Source organism: Carassius carassius, chromosome 24 (genome assembly GCF_963082965.1).
Source record: "Carassius carassius chromosome 24, fCarCar2.1, whole genome shotgun sequence".
Taxonomy (NCBI): Eukaryota; Metazoa; Chordata; class Actinopteri; order Cypriniformes; family Cyprinidae; genus Carassius; species Carassius carassius.
Window position 1 is genome coordinate 20081028 of NC_081778.1, and position 24889 is coordinate 20105916.

The 24889-nt window shown below is 37.3% G+C and overlaps 4 protein-coding genes across 10 annotated transcripts; 3 read left to right on the plus strand and 1 right to left on the minus strand.

Annotated features, from left to right (window-relative positions):
• The first annotated feature begins 634 nt into the window (after window positions 1-634).
• Window positions 635-3815, plus strand: LOC132103658 (G patch domain-containing protein 4-like). 7 transcript variants are annotated; one of them, XM_059508749.1, is made up of 8 exons: window positions 635-737; window positions 868-981; window positions 1126-1199; window positions 1561-1653; window positions 2037-2147; window positions 2233-2351; window positions 2471-2521; window positions 3016-3815. In XM_059508749.1, the coding sequence occupies exons 2-8, from the start codon at window positions 903-905 to the stop codon at window positions 3806-3808; spliced, it is 1320 nt and encodes a 439-aa protein (XP_059364732.1). In that variant the 5' UTR covers window positions 635-737; window positions 868-902; the 3' UTR covers window positions 3809-3815. The 7 variants fall into 7 exon arrangements, with proteins under 7 accessions (XP_059364732.1, XP_059364735.1, XP_059364733.1 ...); XM_059508752.1 differs by lacking the exon at window positions 1126-1199 and having other exon boundaries at window positions 704-737; window positions 1561-1648; XM_059508750.1 differs by lacking the exon at window positions 635-737 and having other exon boundaries at window positions 762-981.
• Window positions 3816-4234: 419 nt separating this feature from the next.
• LOC132103660 (C-type lectin domain family 9 member A) lies at window positions 4235-7610 on the minus strand. The gene is made up of 9 exons (XM_059508756.1): window positions 7395-7610; window positions 7158-7235; window positions 6727-6783; window positions 6487-6594; window positions 5936-5970; window positions 5343-5517; window positions 5113-5270; window positions 4699-4817; window positions 4235-4421 (listed from the first exon to the last, which is right to left on the minus strand). Exons 1-9 carry the CDS (start codon window positions 7462-7464, stop codon window positions 4235-4237), a joined length of 987 nt encoding a protein of 328 aa, XP_059364739.1. The 5' UTR covers window positions 7465-7610.
• A 1074-nt stretch (window positions 7611-8684) lies between these two features.
• On the plus strand, window positions 8685-14100 carry LOC132103508 (nestin-like). Its single transcript, XM_059508630.1, has 5 exons — window positions 8685-9497; window positions 9846-9970; window positions 10878-10951; window positions 11599-14015; window positions 14062-14100. Exons 1-5 carry the CDS (start codon window positions 8685-8687, stop codon window positions 14098-14100), a joined length of 3468 nt encoding a protein of 1155 aa, XP_059364613.1.
• Window positions 14089-19745, plus strand: LOC132103117 (uncharacterized). Its single transcript, XM_059507958.1, has one exon. It carries the CDS (start codon window positions 14130-14132, stop codon window positions 19737-19739), a length of 5610 nt encoding a protein of 1869 aa, XP_059363941.1. The 5' UTR covers window positions 14089-14129; the 3' UTR covers window positions 19740-19745.
• The last annotated feature ends 5144 nt before the right edge of the window (window positions 19746-24889 follow it).

A 24889-nucleotide genomic window follows, 5' to 3' on the forward strand; every position in this document is an offset into this window, starting at 1 on the left:
ATCAAACACATGCTAAACACAGAATCCAACATACACAAAAGTTATTACTGAAGAATTGTAGCACAAAAATGGCTCCGGTTCTGACAGGGCCTGATTGTTGTATTATCGTTGCTGGGTAGATTTTATAGCCCTTTGAGCACAAAATTTAATTTGATTAGTGAAAAGATACAGAAAAAAAATTGTTTTCAATGTAAAGCACTAACCAGCAGATTCTCACCAACATCGTCGCCAACTGACTTATTGTATATTCTGTGAAAATATGAACATATAGGGGGTTAGGGGTTTATGTACAGTATTTTTATATTAGGGTGATTGTTTTTATTTTGCTTCTGATGTTAGTTTTGTGAATAATGCACAAATTGTTGGAAATCTGGAGAGAAAATTGGTAAAATTATTATTTATACTGAGTTTTGTGTAAGACTGAATACTAAAAAAAATGTGGCTCTGTGTGTATCACACGCAGTATAACTTGTTCACTGATTTTTATTATTAAAAAAACTGAAATCCATTACGAGTCTTTCAATATACTGCATCTGATTATCTGTTTGTATAATATTTACTATTTCATGTGTATTGGTAATATTATTTTTAATAAATATGTAAGATAAAGCAAAAAAGGCCTACGTAAGAGCGCTGAACCTTTTCGTTTTCCGTAGTTGCGTGTCCTTCTGGTGTCATGTCTCCTCCCTTGCAGAACACGTGGTAGCGATTATTGCCCATTTTCCTCTTTTATAGCGGTACAGCCTAAATTTATTTGTGTTATCGGATTTACAGTTCTTTGACAGTTTAAGAATTTATTTGGTATTAACAGATATTTAAAACCGCTATATATGTGCAGTAGCCTAATCCGTGTTTTACTAACTGCAGCCTCCTTGTGCAAGTTCTGAGAAGTTATTGTGGAAATGGCAGAAATGGTCCAAGAAAAGAGCACAGGACTAAAGTTCGCAGAGGAGCAGCTTCTGCGACACGGATGGGAAAAAGGTAAATCAGAACAGATAATAGGACCCGTGCAGACAGTTTTATACATCGGAATCACTGCATAATCTTTGGCGTATTCACGTAAACAATCGACTGACACAAGCCAGGTCTGTTTGATGATAACTAATATTTAGAATTGTATTGCAGGTAAAGGTCTGGGCAGGTCAGAGAATGGCATCTCAGAAGCTATTAAAGTCAAAATTAAATGTGACAAAAGAGGGGTGAGTGAGAGAACATCATTTTGTCATTTGATAATTGCTCTGAATACAGCATGTAGGTAGTTGACAACATGGACATGATGGTTGTTTGCAAGCATTTTAGTTATGCATAATGGACAGTTATGGTGCTCTAACTGGTTCACCCTGTATTTGCATTTTACAGTCTCTTAATATCAGGTCATAAAACCAGTGTGTTTAATAATTACACATGAATTTGAAATGTTGGCGAAAAGGAAAATATAGGCATATCTCTGTGCAAGTCAATTGTTTTTACACATCTAGCCTTTGAGATTTTAAGCTACCTGCTGTTATAGGCCTTATATGCACATTATGTTTGTATTTATTATGTACTGTTTGTATTCAGATGGGCCATAAGGAAGGCGAGCAGTTTACTTTCCACTGGTGGGACCATGTTTTTAATAAAGCCTCGTCCAATCTGGTTGTGGAAACAGGTCAGGTGAGTAATATGAAGAAGATTTAAGTACATTTTTACAATTACTTAGAAATCCTCTCTTTACAGTGGGTGTTGTTGTTTTTTTCGTAAGCATTATGTATCACATTTTGTGACTATATTTATCACAGCTCAGTTTTATCCAAAGCCACTTACAAACAAAAAAACATAACTAGCAAGGTTATCAGACATCTAGATTAGGAAATGCAAGGGTGAAATGCAGAAAAAATATATTTTTTTTATATAGGTTGTTTGTGATTTGATAAATCTGGTTAGTAAAAACACAAAATTTTAAGTTGTAAAAAATAACATTTATAGCAAACTGGGTTTTGTGTGAATGAGGGCATATTTGTTTTGTTGGATCATCAGATGTTGTCATTGTGGTTTAGAACGGTGTGGTGGTGAAGAAGTCAGATGACGGCAATGATGGATTGATCTCCAACAAGAAGCCACGCAAGGCTCAGCAAGCCAGGTCCATGCTTTATGGATTTTTTGTCAAGGTACAAATAATCAATAAAACAAATCAGTAGTGATTCAGTATTTGGATTATGCTGTTGTTGTAATGTCCTGTTTCTCCATTTTTAGTCAGCTACGCTGCTGTCGGGTGAGGAGCAGTCAGAAAAGACCGCTGAATCAGATGACAGCAGCAGCAGCAGCAGTTCTGAAGATGAGGACCAGAAACTGGACCTTTCCAGTACTACCAAGTATGAGCTGCCAATATTACAAAATCCTACACATTCCTTTAAAAACCTCATAGATTGAATACTACCATTGTTTCATGTCAGCCAGCTCAACTGTCTGTGTTTCTGTCTGTCTCTTTTAGGCTGTCAGATACAGATCTGCTGAAAGCTTGTGGAGGACGCACAGCACACAAGTAAGCTCTGATCTCTTCAGGTTTGCACGATGATGCATCCCAAGCTGCAGTATCCTTACATTAATGTGTGTTAGTCAAACTGGTTTAACTTTTAATACTAGAACTTCCTGCATTTAACCATTTCTATCGATCACATTTGAGCAGGACTTCAATCATAGATAGTGTAATATTATCAAATCAGTGTTATTTTACTAGAGTTATATATTATTATAGTATTAATAACCTGAATTAGCATTTTAGATTTTAAGTTATCACTTTAAGTTTGTCTGTTTGTTTATATTAGATTTTTTAACTTGATTTTTATTTTGTCTTTTAATTTTAGTATTTAAACTATTTAAGACTAAACATTTAAACATTTCTAATTGTTGCCTTGGTAATAGTACCTTTTGGTGTTTTGTCTGGGTGTGTGTGTGTATATATATATATATATGATATGATATGATAAGATAAGACATGTTGGTAACTTAAACACTGTTTGTTTGTTGTGTGAATAGAGGAGCCAGACATAGACTCACTATGAGCGCCAAACTGGCCCGGCTTGAGCAGCAGGAACAGGAGTTCATGATCAAGTATGGTAAGAAGAACCACACTGCTGAAACATCCACAAGCAACACCGATTGTCTAAATCCTGATGGACGTCCAGATATTAAAGAGAAAACAAAACGCAAGAAATCAAAAAGGCAGGAGGAACGATCAGAAAATAACATCCATGAGGATAAGATGACGACACGGGTGCTTTCGAGTTATGATACTGAGGACGGCAAACCCAAAAAAAGGAAAGAGTTTAATGATGCTTCTGTGAATGATGATATGATCGCAGATTCAGAGCCGAAGAAGAAAAAGAGAAACCGCAAAGAGAGAGAAGCACCTGAGGATCGTGTTGATGGAGACTGCAGCATAGATGTGAATGAGGCATTCACACACAAATCAGAGGAGCAAGACACACACCTGCCGACAGATGACAGCATGCACAAGAAGAAAAAGAAAAAACGGTCCAAGGTGGCTGCTGAGATGGCTGATGCAGATGAGATCAGTGAGGAATCCACAGACGCACACAGCAAACAACCACAGGAGGGCAGTACTGAGTATCAACAAACATCTGATAATACCTTCAAGAAGAAAAAGAGCTCTACCATGGAGCACTGCGAAGATGTGGAGAACTCAACTACAGCAATGACGGTAACAGAAGATGCTAGCAATGAAGCACAGATAATGGACACACAAACAGAAGGACAGGAGAACGACAGGAAGAAAAACAAGAAAATGAAACGAAGCAAAAAGGAATAGCACTCAATTCTCCAGTGACAGACTTTTAGCTGAGAGACTTTACTTGAAAAAATGCAATCCTGTTCAGATCATGTTTGTTATGCAGCATTCATATTTATTCTTACAAATTATAGTCAATTTTTAAAGCTTGAGACCCACAGGTGACATGAAATGTTTTTATTTGACTGATATGCAATACATTTGTATATCGAAAATTACAAAAATGTGATGAACTGTGAACAGTTTGGAGTGATTGATTTGTGTGGCTGAAGTATTTATTCAGTCACAATAAAGTTGGATGTTGTTTGCCCGACAGGAAGGATCGTGCATAAGTCATTTTCCTACAGTAGGCATCTCTCTAGGGGCTGTAACTTGAAAACATTGCTAACAAATCAAACTTCAACTGAATTTGAAAATAAAATCATTCTTGAGACGGTTGTCTAATGCTCATGTTGAGGGGCCACTTTGGTTTTGTTGGGCTTGTAGGAAGGTTGGCCATGTTAAAACTTCCACTTCGCAGATGTATCGATTCCTCATGTTACAACGTGCTGATATCCAGCTTTTCAGTGGGTTCTTGCTGGGCATTGACAGAACGCATTCCATGTATCCTTTCAAGGGGTCATAGACCCAGAAACTGAAAGGAAAATATGGAAAGCATAAGGTGGTTGCTTTTTAATTGTAACTGATTAATTTCTTTTTTGATTATTTTTTTCTTTTTCGTGGTTTTATCAAAAGGAAATTTATTTTCAGTTAAAAAAGAAACAAATATATATATTTTTAAATATATAAATACTGCCTGTTACTTCAGTAAAAATGATCAAATAATTATAAAAATGAAATAGTTTAGTTAATGACATTTCTTATTATTATTATCAAATTACTCTTCTGTTGCCATTTTTTTTTAGACTTACCCTTCCTTGAGTTCAGCGCCAGTGGTCCAGACCCAAGTTTCTTCTTTCTTTTCAGAGAGTCCGATCCAGTACCCGTGATATTCATCAAAATATGATTGGGTGTGCTGATTGATGAATTCCTGAATTTGCATAAGATTATAAGAACAGCATTATAATCATGGAAATCATACAGTAAATTTACTGTTGGCAGTCATTTATATTTTGTACAATGTAAACCAGATCCCTGATCTGTTGATCACAATGTCAATGTTTCAAAGTCACTTTGAACTCATCAGAAGAGATTTGTAGTTCTTTGCGGCTAGTGGAAAGACTGTAAGAACACTGACAAACTATTTTTAAGTTCGGAGATTAAGTCTTTGAGTTAGAGAAAAATTAGACCATTCTTGTTTATTTTTTATACTTCATTTTATATACCTGTTCCTCAACACTGTCTATTATGGCCAGATGAGCTCCATATTCCTTGCAGTATTCCCGACTCTCTGTCCACGATTTCCAGGGCCAGTCTTTCATGAAATAGTAACAGCTGGAGCCATTCTGAATCCAATTTTGAAAACAAGGTGTACACTGCACCCCTGTGATTGAGAATAACTCCGGTTAACTGGAGGAAAAACAAACTTCACTCCTGATTCAGTAAAACAGCTTACCATTTCCAGTGGACTGATAGTACTCATCCACTAAAAAGCGTCTCTTCTTCAGTATGAAGTCCAGTGTGCCATTCATCTGTTCCCCCTGTGTCATCAGCCTGGCTCTCTCTCGCTCCAGCACTTCCTTGTCTGCCAGTAGTTGCAGATTGGTGGCTTTCTCTTGAATGTGCTGGGCCTGTATAAAGTGATTTCCTGAGGTTAAACATTATTAAAAGTCATTTTCGTTAACCAGAGAGGAAATTATAACTATTTAAAGGGATAGCTCACCCAAAAATGAAAACTCATAATTTACTCACCCTTGAGTTGTTCTAAACCTGTACAGTTTTCTATATGGACACAAAATATATTTGAACAATGTGGGTAACCAAACAGTTTCTGGTATTGAATTCCATAGGATTTTTTCCATAGTATGGAAGTCGGTGAGGACCAGCAGCTATTTGGTTACCCACATTATTCAAAATATTTTATTTTGTATCTTCTTTTATGAAATTCATACAGGTTTTGATCAACTTAAGGGTGAATGATGACAGAATTTTCATATTTTGGTCAACTATCCCTTGAGGTGCTGTATGTCTTTCAGGCTTTACTCTTACCAGAATGTTGTTGTATTTTGACATGTGAATGTAGTCTGCAAGGCAAAGAACAACAAACGAAAGAAAAAAAAGGCAAATTGTTAGTTAAATATAAAGTACTTGTAGACTCATGCAATGCAGTGGTTTTGTGATATTTGAGTATTTATGAGTTTAGTAGGCATAGTCCAACCTGGTCTCATATTCATTAATCACTACATTGGCTTATATTACACCTATATACGCTTGTAAGTAATTGTGAAAGTTCTGACATAAGACAACATGACACTTGAGAAAGTTTCCAGTGTTGTCACACAGCAACATTTCTCTTCTTGACACATTTGTAAATGTCTATGTTGGGAATTTCTTTGAGGTTACATCAGGAGTACCCTTTTAATTTTATTTGTTTTCTTCTTATTATTTACTTTAGTTCTAGCTCTGATTGAATATACTTAAACCAGTTAACCGTGGTCTTTGAGCTTCCTTGCACAGGGCTAGAACGCAACCAATTGTGAACATCCAAATGTAGGACTGAATGATATTTTGGTGTTGTGTATATGAGTGGTTTTCCTTACTGAAAATGCTGACAGCTGTTAACCCAGCAAGCAGCAGGAAGCAGAGCAGCCCCAGAATAACTGTAGCTCGTCTGTACACTGAAAAGGTTGGGGTGGTGGCATCTTTTGCTGAATAAGATTAGTACTAGTTTGAGTCCAATAGTACGAGCTTATGATAGTGCATGGTAACATTTGACAAAATAAGACTTAAAGATGTTCTGTTTTGTTAGGATTAAATCATAGGTATACAATTTTCTGTACCTTCCGTCAGAGAGTCATGTGCTGGCAAAACAGATTTGTCTAATGAACACTCGGCAGCTGTACAGGAAAGAGCAGAAAAGGAAAAAGTACCATGTAACGTATAATTTTTTTTTTAAAGAAGTGAAATAATTTGTATGTCATTCAGACTTGTTAAAAAATCCCCCAATTTAAAATTGTGTGTGTATATACATATACATATATGTATATGTGTGTGTATATATATATATGTATGTATGTATATATTATATACATATACATATGTGTGTGTGTGTATGTATATATATATATATATATATATATATATATATATATATATATATATATATATAGTATCAGTATTACAGTTGATTATTTTAAATATGCTAAATACATAAATATAAAACTAGTTTTATAGTTAATGTCATGTTTTTTTTTTGTGACAGATCTCTTACCTGAGGTCTCAGGAGCTGTCTGTGAAGTTGATTGTTTTATGTTCACCTCCGCATATACAGACTCCTCTAACTGTGCCACTTTTACATTAATAAGACAAAAATTCATTAATTAATTAATATTCTGATTATTCAAATGAATAAAAATAAAAACTACTTTAAAATATTTCAAGCAGACTGAGCAAATGTTAATATTATTGTAAGATCTTGTGTTTCTTTGCCATCACTAAAAAAAAAAACACATACCTGTAGATTTCTGATTATCAAATGGCTTAAAGCAGACTGTTGAATAGCACAACTCTTCTTCCATACTCGCTCACCTACATAATCCACAAACAGAGAGAAAGCAGCAGTGTGATTAAATCCAGTCAGTCAGATTGAACAGAGACATTTGTGCCAATCAGAATTTGGTAATAACAGATTTCCCGGACAGCAACATAGTGTTGGCCCAGATCGTGAAATGTCTGGGTTTGGTCAGAAAACATGTCTCATTTTTCATATTCATACACAAGGAGGTTTCTGAAGTGTCTGTTAATGCTACATTCTACCTTTAGGGAAGCTTAATAACAATACAATACAACATTTCAATTATTATTGAAAGCAGAAGTGCTATCTTTCAAAATTGTGTTCTTCCTGCACTATGGCATAAACTTGTATGCTTTGAGTTTTGAGGAAGGTTGATATGTAGTCCTATCACTAAGAAAATATGAATTATTTTCACATATAGACATTATTATAATGTCTTAACTGAAACTTGACAGTAAAAAAAAAGTCGATAGATAGATACAAAAAAAAGTCGATAGATAGATACATTTGACATTTTTATCATAAACTTATATGTAAATGTGTAAAAAAGCCATAAACAATTAAGGCCTCTATATACACAATAATGAAGCAATATAGATAATTTTCACTGAAAGATCATTTTCATTCTGCCATTCATCCTTGGTTGTCAAGAAACTAATTTCTCTGATGTATTGTCATCTTATTGCCACAAGAGGGTGCAGTAAATTAAATTGACAAAATGTAGAGAACATCAAGAATTATTGGGATCGTTCAGCCAAAAATGAAAATTGTCATTATTTACCATCATGTTGTTCCAAACAGACTGGAACTTTTACTGTAAAGAAAAAAAAAATAGATGCACTGAAAGTGAATGGTGACTGAGGATGTCAGTTCCTAACATTCTGCCTTATATCTCCTGCTGCGTTCCACAGGAGAAAGAAAGTAGTACGGGTTTGTAAGTAATCCAGCAGTGGTACGGTTAACTCTGCAAATTACATCACTGCTTTCCCTGCATTCTGATCATCCACCCCTCCTCCTTAACTCCTTCGCCCTTCCCCTTCTCATTGTCTATGAAAGGAGGGTCTTTCTCTCCCCTGTCCATTCAGCCGCTGGGCACTGGGACTGTGGTCCAGACCTCACCCTCAAGCCTGTCATTATAATCACTTAGCAGTCACAAAGACCTCCAGCCCTTCACAGGCTCTGTGCACAGTTCAAGTGAGACTTAATATTAAACACCACTCTGAGATGGAACTTCTAGGTGGCCGAGTGCCCTTCACCCAGTTTCAGGAGGAAAAGTACCAGATGCTGGAACTGAACCAGCGACTCGAATCGTACTTAGGCCATGTGAAGCTTCTGGAGGAGGAAAACAAGCTACTGCGAGAGGAGATCCACACTCTCAAGAGCAGTAAGGAACCACCAGGCCAGCGCAAAGCTCAAGAGGAGGCTCTCAGCCAGGCCAGGAGGATGTTGGAGGAGGCCTGGAGGAATAAAGATCGTGTGGTAATGGAAGTGGAAAACTTGATGGAGGATATAGAGGTAGTGAGTATTCAAAGACAGAAGGCAAAGAATGCACAGGCAGAAGCTCAGAGAAAACTCATGGAGAGCAGGAAGGAGCTGGAAGAAGAAAATAGAGCTCCGATATGGCTCAGAGAAAAGGCTGGCCAACTTGAGAAAGACCTCTTGCTACAGATGCAAGTCCACCAGAAAAACATGGAAACCTTGCATGCCTCTCTGAAACAGACAAAGCAAGTCTTGATGGCTCCACAACCCACTCAAACTACCAGGATCCCAGACCTGGGACAAGAGTACAGCTACAGAGCAGCTCAAGCCTGGCAGGAGGCAACCAACAACTATCAGAGACTGGTTGGACGCCTGGAAGAAAGTCTAAACCAAGCCAAAGCTAACATGGCAAAGATTCATCAGGAGAAGAGAGAAAACCAGCATCAAGTTCAGCATTTGGCAAAGGAGCTTGAGAGCACTAAGACTAAAAGACAGATGTTGGAGAAAAATGTAGTGCAGCAGAGAGAAGAACATACACAGGAGCTTCAATATCTTCAGGTATTAGTTTCAACTTATGGCCAACCAATTCAATTTCTGTCATTGTTTACTTACCTTCATATCTTTCCAACCTGTGTGACTTACTTTCTTCTGTAAAAATAACATATTTTGAATAATGCTTCATCTGTTTTTGTCCACACTCATTTGGGTCCAAAACTTTTTTGTATGAACAAAAAGTACTGAGACATTTTTCTAAATATGTTCCACAGAAGGTCATACAAGTTCGGAACAGGACAAATTTATTCATCTGTGCTCCTTTCTAATATTGTATAAGAAATAATTAAATTTTCTGCATTCTCTTCACTTTAACATATATTTTTGAAGAAAACGTCTCATATCTTTGTGCAGGCCCAAGTAGATGCTCTGGAGCTGGAGAAAGACAGCCTGGGGCAGCAGATAGACAGCCTGATGGTGGACAGACAAAATCTTCTGCAGGTCAAGATGTCTCTTGGAATGGAGGTGGCCACATACAGGTACTTCTCCTCAACATCATCACCAATACCAGCAAAATACAACCTCCCTTTATTATTATCTTCAGACCCATCTTTACATGAAGTAAAATATGGATGTAGCTTTTGATGAGTCTCCCCTCCTCTGCACTGTGGAATTTATAATTTATGGAGGCCCAACTAATATGATCAGTGGCTCTAAAAAGCATCTCAGGCACCCTGAGAGGGGTAACTTTAGATAGGTCAAACCGAATGGACCCTCTCCATTTCCTACCTGGCACTGACCCTGATCCATCAGCGTGGAGGAGGGGCATTAAAACGGGGGTGGGGTGGGTGGTGTTATTCATTAAATTAAGTTTTTCCCAAGCATTTTAGCTGTTTCTCATTACTTGGTCTTCCATATGATGAAGTTGTATTCCATTACATGCACAGATTATTAAGAAGGATAGGGGAGGGTTTTAAATACGTGTAATTATAAGAAATGTGTACACCAGTTTATTATTACGGTACAATATGATGCCAGTGTCTTTCAAAAGACTTTTAAAGACATATTTTCTTTAGGTCTTTTAAAGTTTTTGAATACATATATATGAAGAAAGATCCACATTTGTTGTAAAAATGAATTGTGTATTGTTTTTGTTCATTACAATACATGCATTTGGCAGGATACCCATTACACTAACAGTGTGTGTACATTTGTAAATTCCAACACTTGCATATGTTCAGTGTTGCATACAGGAGGTAAATTAATTGATGCCAGACTAAATCCTGCAGATGGACTGACAATGGCAAATCTGACACACTATTTGCATAACAACAGAACTAAGCACAGGACTGCAGCTCAAGAACATGGCTCCATCTCGTTTAACCCAACCTTCACATAAAAGAAAGTGCTGTGATGCTGACAGCTGCTCTGCTGCTTCTTTTACAGAGCTTTGTTGGACAGCGAGGGCCAGAGAATTGACAGACCAACAACAAAAAAGACCAGTTCTGCTTTCTTTTTAGGTAACATTCTTTTAAAAAAATATATGTATTTTTTCCATTTATTTTATTATTCTTATTTTTATTATTTTCTTATAGTGTTGGCTGTTCGGACAATGGGGAAGTGAAATAAAACTTTTTTAAACTTAGTAAATCTAGCTTCCTGTGCTAATCCCATAGATCACTTGTAGCAGATAGCTTCACTTTCCAGTAATGCAGGCCTGGAAAGCATAAAGATGTTCAATACATCTCCATTACAGCTCATTCACAGTTCACGACTAGTGTATATTCTGATGACTCCCCTGGGAGGCAGATCAAGGGTCTATGTCTGTCTATTTCATACTGTCTCCATCTATCTCTTTAGCCTGGGGCTTTATTCATTCCAGTCAACCACATTTGTTCCAATAGCATCATAGTTATCAGGGCATGGGACATCAGCCACTCTGTATTTGAACTGTTAATAAACTTCCTCATATCTGTTGCATTATTAAAAGCTTACAGTGCAACCAGTGTAGTCAGAATCCTGAAACAATGACTTTGAAGATTTGGTTATTTTTAGTGAATCAAACACATACATCATACAACTAACTTAGAGACAAATCAGTGTAGCAAAAGCTTGCTCTGTCTGTGTGACAAAGCCTGTCTCACCAACTTCTTGTTTCTTGTTACAGATGTGCTCTCAAAGCCCACTGGGACCCAGCCAGCCTCACAGACTACTGCTTCTTCCTGCCATGTCAGCAATACTGTGTCTACAAGTCACAGATCAATCACCTCCTCTCACACTCTGCTGACCAGAGCGACTCCATCATGGACCCCGACTCGAGGGACTCCACAAAGAACACCGACCAGTACCTCAGTGACAGAAAAGACAAAGGTTCATATCTCAGAGGAGACTGAGAAAGCTGCTGAGGAGTCTGTGGATCATGTACAGCAAGAGAAAGTCCATGAAGACATGGTCCTCAAAACAACACTCCCCGCTGCAGAACCAGAACCACAGCTCAAACCAGAAGATACTGAGATTAAGGAGGATGAACCAATACAGTTCATGAAAGCTCAGATGGCTGAATGTAAAACTGATGCATCTGCATTCATAAGTGTGTCAGCTGACCAACCAAGTAAATTGTCCCAAACTTCAGAGACAGAAATCTGGGCTGGTCCATTCACAGATCCTGCAGGGGATTCAGAAGAAGGGAAGGATGAGGACACTGAAGTGTCTTTTGAAATGGCCCAGTTCTCACATGCACCTAAGGTTGCTTGTGAAGAAAATAAAACCGTAGCAAAGGACAAAAATGATGATGCCTCTGAGATGGAAGTAAGATCAGAGAACATCTGTGAAAGCCACTTATTTGCATATGGAGATGCAGAGAATGATGATGATGATGCATTAAAATCTAGCCATATCAGTGCAAACACCAGTATGATGGGTTCATCGTTCCTCGAGCAAGGAACTTTAGATATGGCTGGTGATTTTGGCTATCATGAACATTTAATGGAGGTAGATAAACAGGACAATGTGAGCAATATTAGTGAAGAGGGAAAAGAGCAAATGAACAGTGAAACTGAGGCAGTGATCGATTCAATGAATGAGTTGGATAGACAGGAAGAAATTGAACCAGAGAATGAGATGAAAGATGTGAGCCCTGACTCTGAGGAGGAAGAAAAAGATGAAATTAACATTGATGCTGACACAAAGGTTAAAAAAGAAGATACAAATGTGACTGAAATAGAAGAAGAAGAGATAGAAGTGATTAAAAGTGACTTTTCTATGCTGGATGAAGGTGTAGATTCGTCTATGAACAGTGATCATCAGGAGAGTTTAGAAAAGACTGTACTGCCAACTGAACCCTATTCAGATCAGACAGTAAATGAAGAAGATCTTTCGAAACCAGAAGATACTGAGATTAAGGAGGATGAACCGATACGGTTCAAAAAAGCTCAGATGGTTGAATGTAAAACTGATGCATCTGCATTCATAAGTGTGTCAGCTGACCAACAAAGTAGCTTGTCCCAAACTTCAGAGACAGAAATCTGGGCTGGTCCATTCACAGATCCTGCAGGGGATTCAGAAGAAGGGAAGGATGAGGACACTGAAGTGTCTTTTGAAATGGCCCAGTTCTCACATGCACCTAAGGTTGCTTGTGAAGAAAATAAAACCATAGCAGAGGACAAAAAAGATGAAGCCTCTGAGATGGAAGTAAGATCAGAGAACATCTGTGAAAGCCACTCATTTGCATATGGAGATGCAGAGAATGATGATGATGATGATGATGATGCATTAAAATCTAGCCATATCAGTGCAAACACCAGTATGATGGGTTCATCGTTCCTCGAGCAAGGAACTTTAGATATGGCTGGTGATTTTGGCTATCATGAACATTTAATGGAGGTAGATAAACAGGACAATGTGAGCAATATTAGTGAAGAGGGAAAAGAGCAAATGAACAGTGAAACTGATGCATTGATCGATTCAATGAATGAGTTGGATAGACAGGAAGAAATTGAACCAGAGAATGAGATGAAAGTGGTGAGCCCTGACTCTGAGGAGGAAGAAAAGGATGAAATGAACATTAATGCTGGCAAAAATAATAAAAAAGAACATGAAAATGTGACTGAAATAGAAGTAGAGATAGAAGTGATTAAGATTAAAAGTGACTTTTCTATGCTGGATGAAGGTGTAGATTCGTCTATGAACAGTGATCATCAGGAGAGTTTAGAAAAGACTGTACTGCCAACTGAACCCTATTCAGATCAGACAGTAAATGAAGAAGATCTTTCGAAACCAGAAGATACTGAGATTAAGGAGGATGAACTGATACGGTTCAAAAAAGCTCAGATGGTTGAATGTAAAACTGATGCATCTGCATTCATAAGTGTGTCAGCTGACCAACAAAGTAACTTGTCCCAAACTTCAGAGACAGAAATCTGGGCTGGTCCATTCACAGATCCTGCAGGGGATTCAGAAGAAGGGAAGGATGAGGACACTGAAGTGTCTTTTGAAATGGCCCAGTTCTCACATGCACCTAAGGTTGCTTGTGAAGAAAATAAAACCGTAGCAGAGGACAAAAAAGATGAAGCCTCTGAGATGGAAGTAAGATCAGAGAACATCAGTGAAAGCCACTCATTTGCATATGGAGATGCAGAGAATGATGATGATGATGATGATGATGCATTAAAATCTAGCCATATCAGTGCAAACACCAGTATGATGGGTTCATCGTTCCTCGATCAAGGAACTTTAGATATGGCTGGTGATTTTGGCTATCATGAACATTTAATGGAGGTAGATAAACAGGACAATGTGAGCAATATTAGTGAAGAGGGAAAAGAGCAAATGAACAGTGAAACTGATGCATTGATCGATTCAACGAATGAGTTGGATAGACAGGAAGAAATTGAACCAGAGAATGAGATGAAAGTGGTGAGCCCTGACTCTGAGGAGGAAGAAAAGGATGAAATGAACATTAATGCTGGCAAAAATAATAAAAAAGAACATGAAAATGTGACTGAAATAGAAGAAGAGATAGAAGTGATTAAGATTAAAAGTGACTTTTCTATGCTGGATGAAGGTGTAGATTCTTCTATGAACAGTGATCATCAGGAGAGTTTAGAAAAGACTGTACTGCCAACTGAACCCCATTCAGATCAGACAGTAAATGAAGAAGATCTTTCGAAACCAGAAGATACTGAGATTAAGGAGGATGAACCGATACGGTTCAAAAAAGCTCAGATGGTTGAATGTAAAACTGATGCATCTGCATTCATAAGTGTGTCAGCTGACCAACAAAGTAACTTGTCCCAAACTTCAGAGACAGAAATCTGGGCTGGTCCATTCACAGATCCTGCAGGGGATTCAGAAGAAGGGAAGGATGAGGACACTGAAGTGTCTTTTGAAATGGCCCAGTTCTCACATGCACCTAAGGTTGCTTGTGAAGAAAATAAAACCGTAGCAAAGGACAAAAATGATGATGCCTCTGAGATGGAAGTAAGATCAGAGAACATCTGTGAAAGCCACTTATTTGCATATGGAGATGCAGAGAATGATGATGATGATGCATTAAAATCTAGCCATATCAGTGCAAACACCAGTATGATGGGTTCATCGTTCCTCGAGCAAGGAACTTTAGATATGGCTGGTGATTTTGGCTATCATGAACATTTAATGGAGGTAGATAAACAGGACAATGTGAGCAATATTAGTGAAGAGGGAAAAGAGCAAATGAACAGTGAAACTGATGCATTGATCGATTCAATGAATGAGTTGGATAGACAGGAAGAAATTGAACCAGAGAATGAGATGAAAGATGTGGGCCCTGACTCTGAGGAGGAAGAAGCGGATGAAATGAACATTAATGCTGACACAAAGGTTACAAAAGAAGATACAAATGTGACTGAAATAGAAGAAGTAGAGATAGAAGTGATTAAAAGTGACTTTTCTATGCTGGATGAAGGTGTAGATTCTTCTATGAACAGTGATCATCAGGAGAGTTTAGAAAAGACTGTACTGCCAACTGAACCCCATTCAGATCAGACAGTAAATGAAGAAGATCTTTCGAAACCAGAAGATACTGAGATTAAGGAGGATGAACCGATACGGTTCAAAAAAGCTCAGATGGTTGAATGTAAAACTGATGCATCTGCATTCATAAGTGTGTCAGCTGACCAACAAAGTAACTTGTCCCAAACTTCAGAGACAGAAATCTGGGCTGGTCCATTCACAGATCCTGCAGGGGATTCAGAAGAAGGGAAGGATGAGGACACTGAAGTGTCTTTTGAAATGGCCCAGTTCTCACATGCACCTAAGGTTGCTTGTGAAGAAAATAAAACCGTAGCAAAGGACGAAAAAGATGAAGCCTCTGAGATGGAAGTAAGATCAGAGAATATCAGTGAAAGCCACTCATTTGCATATGGAGATGCAGAGAATGATGATGATGATGATGATGATGCATTAAAATCTAGCCATATCAGTGCAAACACCAGTATGATGGGTTCATCGTTCCTCGAGCAAGGAACTTTAGATATGGCTGGTGATTTTGGCTATCATGAACATTTAATGGAGGTAGATAAACAGGACAATGTGAGCAATATTAGTGAAGAGGGAAAAGAGCAAATGAACAGTGAAACTGATGCATTGATCGATTCAATGAATGAGTTGGATAGACAGGAAGAAATTGAACCAGAGAATGAGATGAAAGTGGTGAGCCCTGACTCTGAGGAGGAAGAAAAGGATGAAATGAACATTAATGCTGGCAAAAATAATAAAAAAGAACATGAAAATGTGACTGAAATAGAAGAAGAGATAGAAGTGATTAAGATTAAAAGTGACTTTTCTATGCTGGATGAAGGTGTAGATTCTTCTATGAACAGTGATCATCAGGAGAGTTTAGAAAAGACTGTACTGCCAACTGAACCCCATTCAGATCAGACAGTAAATGAAGAAGATCTTTCGAAACCAGAAGATACTGAGATTAAGGAGGATGAACCGATACGGTTCAAAAAAGCTCAGATGGTTGAATGTAAAACTGATGCATCTGCATTCATAAGTGTGTCAGCTGACCAACCAAGTAACTTGTCACAAACTTCAGAGACAGAAATCTGGGCTGGTCCATTCACAGATCCTGCAGGGGATTCAGAAGAAGGGAAGGATGAGGACACTGAAGTGTCTTTTGAAATGGCCCAGTTCTCACATGCACCTAAGGTTGCTTGTGAAGAAAATAAAACCGTAGCAAAGGACAAAAATGATGATGCCTCTGAGATGGAAGTAAGATCAGAGAACATCTGTGAAAGCCACTTATTTGCATATGGAGATGCAGAGAATGATGATGATGATGCATTAAAATCTAGCCATATCAGTGCAAACACCAGTATGATGGGTTCATCGTTCCTCGAGCAAGGAACTTTAGATATGGCTGGTGATTTTGGCTATCATGAACATTTAATGGAGGTAGATAAACAGGACAATGTGAGCAATATTAGTGAAGAGGGAAAAGAGCAAATGAACAGTGAAACTGATGCATTGATCGATTCAATGAATGAGTTGGATAGACAGGAAGAAATTGAACCAGAGAATGAGATGAAAGATGTGAGCCCTGACTCTGAGGAGGAAGAAGCGGATGAAATGAACATTAATGCTGACACAAAGGTTACAAAAGAAGATACAAATGTGACTGAAATAGAAGAAGAAGAGATAGAAGTGATTAAAAGTGACTTTTCTATGCTGGATGAAGGTGTAGATTCTTCTATGAACAGTGATCATCAGGAGAGTTTAGAAAAGACTGTACTGCCAACTGAACCCTATTCAGATCAGACAGTAAATGAAGAAGATCTTTCGAAACCAGAAGATACTGAGATTAAGGAGGATGAACCGATACGGTTCAAAAAAGCTCAGATGGTTGAATGTAAAACTGATGCATCTGCATTCATAAGTGTGTCAGCTGACCAACAAAGTAACTTGTCCCAAACTTCAGAGACAGAAATCTGGGCTGGTCCATTCACAGATCCTGCAGGGGATTCAGAAGAAGGGAAGGATGAGGACACTGAAGTGTCTTTTGAAATGGCCCAGTTCTCACATGCACCTAAGGTTGCTTGTGAAGAAAATAAAACCGTAGCAGAGGACAAAAAAGATGAAGCCTCTGAGATGGAAGTAAGATCAGAGAATATCAGTGAAAGCCACTCATTTGCATATGGAGATGCAGAGAATGATGATGATGATGATGATGCATTAAAATCTAGCCATATCAGTGCAAACACCAGTATGATGGGTTCATCGTTCCTCGAGCAAGGAACTTTAGATATGGCTGGTGATTTTGGCTATCATGAACATTTAATGGAGGTAGATAAACAGGACAATGTGAGCAATATTAGTGAAGAGGGAAAAGAGCAAATGAACAGTGAAACTGATGCATTGATCGATTCAATGAATGAGTTGGATAGACAGGAAGAAATTGAACCAGAGAATGAGATGAAAGTGGTGAGCCCTGACTCTGAGGAGGAAGAAAAGGATGAAATGAACATTAATGCTGACACAAAGGTTACAAAAGAAGATACAAATGTGACTGAAATAGAAGAAGTAGAGATAGAAGTGATTAAAAGTATCTTTTCTGGGCTGGATGAAGGTGTAGATTCTTCTATGAACAGTGATCATCAGGAGAGTTTAGAAAAGACTGTACTGCCAACTGAACCCCATTCAGATCAGACAGTAAATGAAGAAGAGCCTTTCCCTGATGAAGCTGTGGGAGAAGAAGAGAACCAAGGTGAAGACGATGACTCCCCAAACATAGCCTTTTGGAGAACCGATCCTGGTGAGTGTGACAGCTACAGTCAGGAGAACACACTGGCAGACACTCAGCCCTTGATTCATTATAAGAGTGATGAGGAAACAAAAGGGAATGTGCAAGCCTCACACCTCATTGGTGAGACTAGTGATAGTGAGGATGAGAAAGAAAGAATGGAAGGAGGCAACTTGAAAGAGGGGGCATCCAAACACTTCAACACCATGGAGGATCTCACAGAAGAACCAGACATGGAGGTCACTGGAGAGATGGTGACAGAAGATAATGCTTCTAAAGAAGAAGTGCAAGAGAGTGATATAACATGCATAAAGCCTCAAAGTGACTCTGAAGTCCACGAAGGAATTGAGCTCAAGGGAAACCTGGAAGAAGATAGTGATTTTATTACAGAGATGAGGAAAGATGAAGATCATGATGTCAAAGTTTATGGGCAATCACAACTGACTGAAAACCAGCATATGCACACTGAACAGCCTGAGGATGAAGCAGTTCATTCATATGAAAGTCAAGAACATCCAATCTCATTCCCTGAAACATCTCATCAACTTAAAAACCTCTTTGAAACTCCATCAACTCTGACCATGTTCCAAGATGCAGTTGCAACCAAAAATTCAGAAGATCTTATGGAAGCTTCCATGCACACCAACGTGGATCTCAAGCTGAGTCGCTCTTTGGAAAGTAAAATAAGTAGTCAACCTGACAGTATGACATCAGACATTCCCAACTCAGACCAGGAAGAGGGCAATAGCTCAGAAGATGAGTCTCCAAATGCCAGCCAGTGTTTCCAGAGCACAAGCCTTTTAACAGTGGCTACTCTTAATAAGCTGCCATTCACTTTCACTAATGGAGTCAAGGCTGACTCTGTGTCTGACGTCAACTATTTGCATGAAGAAGCAGTTAGTATGGAGAAGAACACTGAAGAACCTAAAACCCCTCAGACTGATGACTGGGAGAATTCTGACATCTGGAGCAAAAGCATGAATGCTCCAGATGCGACTGAGATCATGCATGCATCAAGTATTGATGAAAATACAGGCGTTTTCCCAGTAAATGAGACTGAGAGTTTAGAAATTCCAAATAAAATGGCAGAAAACATCTTTGGAAAATTTGAAGAACAATTTGAAAGGACAGTGGAGAGCTTTTCAGAAAAAGTGCTGACTGTGATGGACTGTGAGAGAACCAGTTCGGGAGATAATGAGGAATTTCAGTCAAAGGAAAAGAAAAGTGAGATTCATAGCTTTTTCAGCACTAGTATGAAGGAGGATTTTTGGAGTCAGGGGAAATTGGAGATGGTAGCTACCTATGACCCTGCCAAGACTGAAGACATAAACCAGGCCATGGTCTTTGGAGAGGAGTGGAGAGATATGGAGAGAATGCCAACAGCAAATTTAAGTCCTAAAGAAAAGATGGCCATTCTCAAAGGACAGGATGAGAAGCACAAAGATAAAAAGCCAACACAAGGCAAGATGGTCTTATCTGATGACTCTGTTGATGAGGGAGATTCCTGGTCTTCTGGTGATGAGTAGCAGCTTTGTCTGATGATATTTTCTCATTTTAGACAAAAAACAAAAAAAACAAAAAAAAAGTAGTGCTCATAGATGGACAGATTTATTACTGAGACGAAATGAAAATTCATGGTGGAATACAGCAACATCAAACACAAAGTACACAAAAAAAACACCTTCATACATTCACAGAAATTAAACTAGACAAGATTGCTCAGCGCAGTGTGTGTAATTGTAGAATGTGATCTCTGTAATGTGAGTTAACAGCTGTCGTCTCGGGATAGGAAGGCGTTGTACTCCATGACAGCCACGGGCTGAAAGGATTCTTAAAGATTTACTATAAAGCTTTACTTCATGCTTGTTGTTTCTGTACCAATTAGACCAGCAGTCAGTGTTAAAAATATAATACTTTTGTGTATTTTCACTGATCTATGTTATTATGGAAAAACCACAACATTTTGGATTAAAACTTCAAAATTGTAAAATTCTGAAAAGATTAATAAAAAGTAAAATAGCAAATCATTTGAGTTGGTGTTTCCTTTTTATTATTTTTTTCATTTTACAATTTTGATCATTATTTCGTTAAACTCACACTTTTTTAGACATTTAACACTTTTTTTGTGTGTTTTAAAAATACAGTTAAATATAGATTTAAAGTTCTAGGTTTTATTTCTCCAACCATTTCAGTTTCAGTGAATCAGAACTCCACTTGAACAGGCTAAAGTCTCTCGGAGTTGGAACCGAGTGCTGGTAGCCACACAATAGTGCTCTGAGACAAAGAGGCCACACTAGAAGAAAGAATGAATAATAGATGACATCACTTCCTCATCTCACTCTCTGGTGCCACCGATGGGGGGTGAAATGGGGCAATGGTGGCTTTATTGGATGAACACATCAGCCCTTTACCAAACATCACTTTCACCAGAATACATAGTCAGATAGGAACTGCTGCCATAACATCCTGTATAAAATAAAATAGAAATTAGTAGTCATATGACCCACTAATACAAGTGGGATTTACAGAGTCTTTTAATAGCTAAAACAAAAGTGAGGCAGCAGCTGGGTGGTCAGATGCTTCAACACCTGTTTCATGTGGAAGAGGACGCCACACAATCACCCCTGATGCAACCGCGTGCAACTGCACAACCAGCCTATTGAAGTGACGATCTGATCCTGCTGAAATGACAGAGGCTGTTATTTAAATCTGATCTCGATGGCATTCACACGTGTCAATGTGAGGGCTATTTGAGAGGAATGACCACAGAATCCCGAGACCACAGCTCTACAAATAAATCTCAATAAGCCTGAAATCTGTTCAGAGGCTGAGTGACATTCAGCTCTCTCTACCATCTGTCTGTGTTATTGATTGCTATTGATTATCAATGTCAGATAGTGAGTGACTGAGTGTTTTAAAGATTAGACAAGACCCGACATTCATCATCATTCATTTAACTTCTATATTCTAATGCAAATGTGTGACAAATCATTACTAATACTTAATGTGCATGCTGTTGTTTCCTCTACCAAAAATTATGTCTCTTCCTGGATGATGTCCTTAAGTAACTTTGGTTAGTACACAGAATACTACAAAACAGAATGTAAAGTAAAAAACATATGGATAGACGACATTTTGATTGTGGAAAGAATATATATATATATATATATATATATATATATATATATATATATATATATATATATATATACATATATATATATAAAGGGAAATGTTCTTAATAAATTGCCATTTTTAATGTCGGAAGTAATTTGGTAATGAAATAATTTTCATTTAGAAATTTCTAGTAAATTTCACAAATAATTGCAAGTAGCACAAGTAATACACTTAATGAAAAGACATTTTAAAGAAGGAAGACTGAAGTATATTATTTTCTTGTAAAACATACTTCAGTTAACTTGTTTTATTCACAACGAGTTTAGAGCTAGCAATATTATTACAAATTTACCCATTCAATTATATAAACAAATATAGATTTGCGATAAAACAAATGTAAATAATATGATTATATTTTTTCAAAATTGCGATTTGAATATTTTCTTATCCATATAATAAATATATAAGGGTAAACCAATGGCCTTTATAAACACAATTTAAATGAAAAAAATTATTAAGTTATTATATTAGAAAAGCAAATTGAATTGAAACTATAAGCTGGTAGCTTTATAGTTTGTAGCTGATTTTATTAATTATATATTTATTTTTTTATATTAAAAGCTAGAAAACATAGAATGCATTGTAACCGATCCCTCTGCCTGAGGGAAGAAAATACCAGCTGATCACGAAGACTAAGATATCTCATTGCATTGTGAGATTTCATATTGATCTGCCGTGATATGCATCCAAATATGTCTGTTTTGATGAGTAATTAGTAGGGTCTGTTTAAGCAATGCACGTTTGTTTGCCTGTTTCATACTCTCAGTCCTCAGACAAACGGTAGCCTGCTGGAGAGCTGAATCAATCTTAGTACAACTGTTAGAGAAATAATACAACAATACAAATAAAAGAGCACAATTATGCATGAAACTACATTAGAAATGGTTTGTGTGTTTAAATGCGAAAAATAGGTTGATTTGTCATCAAATAAGTGGGGACCTGTTACAAACAGAAGCACAATGGTTGCACCAGATTCCACAACTGACAAACTCAGCTGACGCTGTGCTCAGATGAACACAATGTCATTGAACTCAGTGCCACACCACCAAAACACACAATCAAGGTCATGTCACTGTGGCTGAGTCACTGTGATCTGTTGGTGAATTATTTGTGGCTTTTATTTCCAACAGCAAACCCAGTGTCTCTGAAAGGGGAACCACATTCTTACACAATTAGCTCAAAACCCAAAATTTTATCTCAAAGCAGTCTTTCTAATTAAATTTGGGTTCAAATAAACTTGGGATAAAACGAAACCGGAGACCTGAATTTCCTCTGAATTAAAGCATGTAGGTATAACAGAAAACTGATTTGATGAGGGGAAGGACAAAAAAACAGAAAAACTTTGGTTTAAAATTGTGAATTTTGTAGCAGTGTAGATGTGGTGAAAGGCTGACATCTAGTGGCCGGATATGAAAATGCCTTAAAGGGAAATAACGCAGCACAGTTTAAATAAAGATATTGTAAAAGGAAAGGCCATAACAGTCCCCTAAAGTTTCAAAAAGCCAGGAGATATATATATATATATATGACATTTATGTTACAAAAAATATTTGAAGTTTGCATTGTGAAAAATAAATATTAAGCAGCACAACCTGTCATATGACACTGAAGATTATATGTATATATATATATATATATATATATATATATATATATATATATAGATATATATTGTTATAATACTTAACAATATTACTATATTTTTGATCAGCATTAGTGCACAAAAGTGGGTTAAAACATTTGAATAATCTTACAAGCATCAAAACTTAAGTATTTACTTTTAGGATTTTGTCATACTTTTTATTGTTTGAAAGACATCTCTGCTTGCCTTCTTTGTTACTTTATGATTAAAAACGATTACTTGTTTTTCTACATTTGTCAGTCACTTTAGAAAAAAGTGTCTGCTAAATATGTAAATATAAATCTTATGAGTGTACAGACAACAAGACAAACCAACTTACCGTTTCATCCAAACAGAAACTTGTAAAAGACAGACTCACACTTCGGTGTAGGTCAACTTGTCTATTTAATATATAAAATACAATAAAACATACGCAAAAGGGGAGGGTCATAAAGGACAATGGATACTTTGGTACAATAACAAACACTCTTTTGTAAAAGCAGTATAGAATTTGTAATAACATATTCAGTGCATACTTTATTTATGAAAATATACACAAATTGTATATCATTCTCCGAAAACAACAGAACTTTTTTTTTTGTCTTTTTCTTTTTGAAAACAAAACTCAAAGCAGACTAGCCGAACACAATATATTAGCTATAATTTTTCTTTTTTAAACTTTTTTCTTCAATTTCTATTCTAGTTTTGTGTGGTATATTCTTACCGAAATTACATTTCAGTTTATTTATAATATGACTCATTCTTTGCTTGTCTGATGCCCATGCATTGTGTCTGATCAGAATAAATTAAAAGTGTGGGTGTCCCACCTTAACTATGTGTAGATACTATTGTACAATTGACTAAAAATTGCAGCATTGAACTGGTCATTCTATTGAACCTGTTTTATCGCTCCCCTCAGTTAGCAATAATTACTAATATTACTACAACGGTTTTGTTTTACTTAATAAATCGTGCAATATTAGTAACACCCCTCTGAAGGACAAAAAAAAAGACAAAAACAACATAAATGAAAATGAAAATATATTTATATAATATTCATATATAATCAAATTAAATGAAAATAAAATTGGATGTCTAACCTATACGAAAAAAAAAACAGCAAAAAATAAAAACCGTCTCTCTTAATTTATCATTATTATTATCATCTGTGATGATAACCATAATGGTAATGATAATCATCATAATAACAATTATAATAAACACAGACAATAAAACTGTCACCAGCACAAATTAACACGAGAAAAAGTTATGTGAGAATCTCTAGACATCATACAAAGGTAATACAGGGGCCAAAGTGAACTATTCACCCGACGATTGTCTTTTCTTTGATCACTCAGATTCCTAATTTTCTCACGAGGTCCATGCAAGAGCTTTTCGAACTTTGTCTCAGCCTAAAAATCAACATAGCCAGCGCTTCGAGGCACCGGACCATCCCTGGCACGACGCTTTACCGTCACCGGCCGTCATTTTATAAACGTACATAGAAATCACTGCATTTGTTCATAGCTCAGGACACAACAGTCTTTAAGTCAGCGGGAGCACTGCAGAGGCCTCGCTCTGCTATGATACGGTTCTAGAAAACATCCGCCCAGTAGCTTTAGAACCTCAGGGATACGAACGCAGGGCTGTGATGAGTCCCAACAAACGCTTACTCTCCCGGTACTGCATCCATCATGTGTGTGTGTGTGTGTGGAATCTGGTTTAACAAAAGGTAGGTCACCTGTTGAGGTGAAATTAAATGGCTTCTGTCTTCCTCTGTGAGTGAAGGAGTGGGGAAAAATGAGAAAAAGATAAGATAGGAGAGGATGACGGGAGAGGTAGAGAAGCCAATGACCGACAGGTGAGTCTCACCTTCAA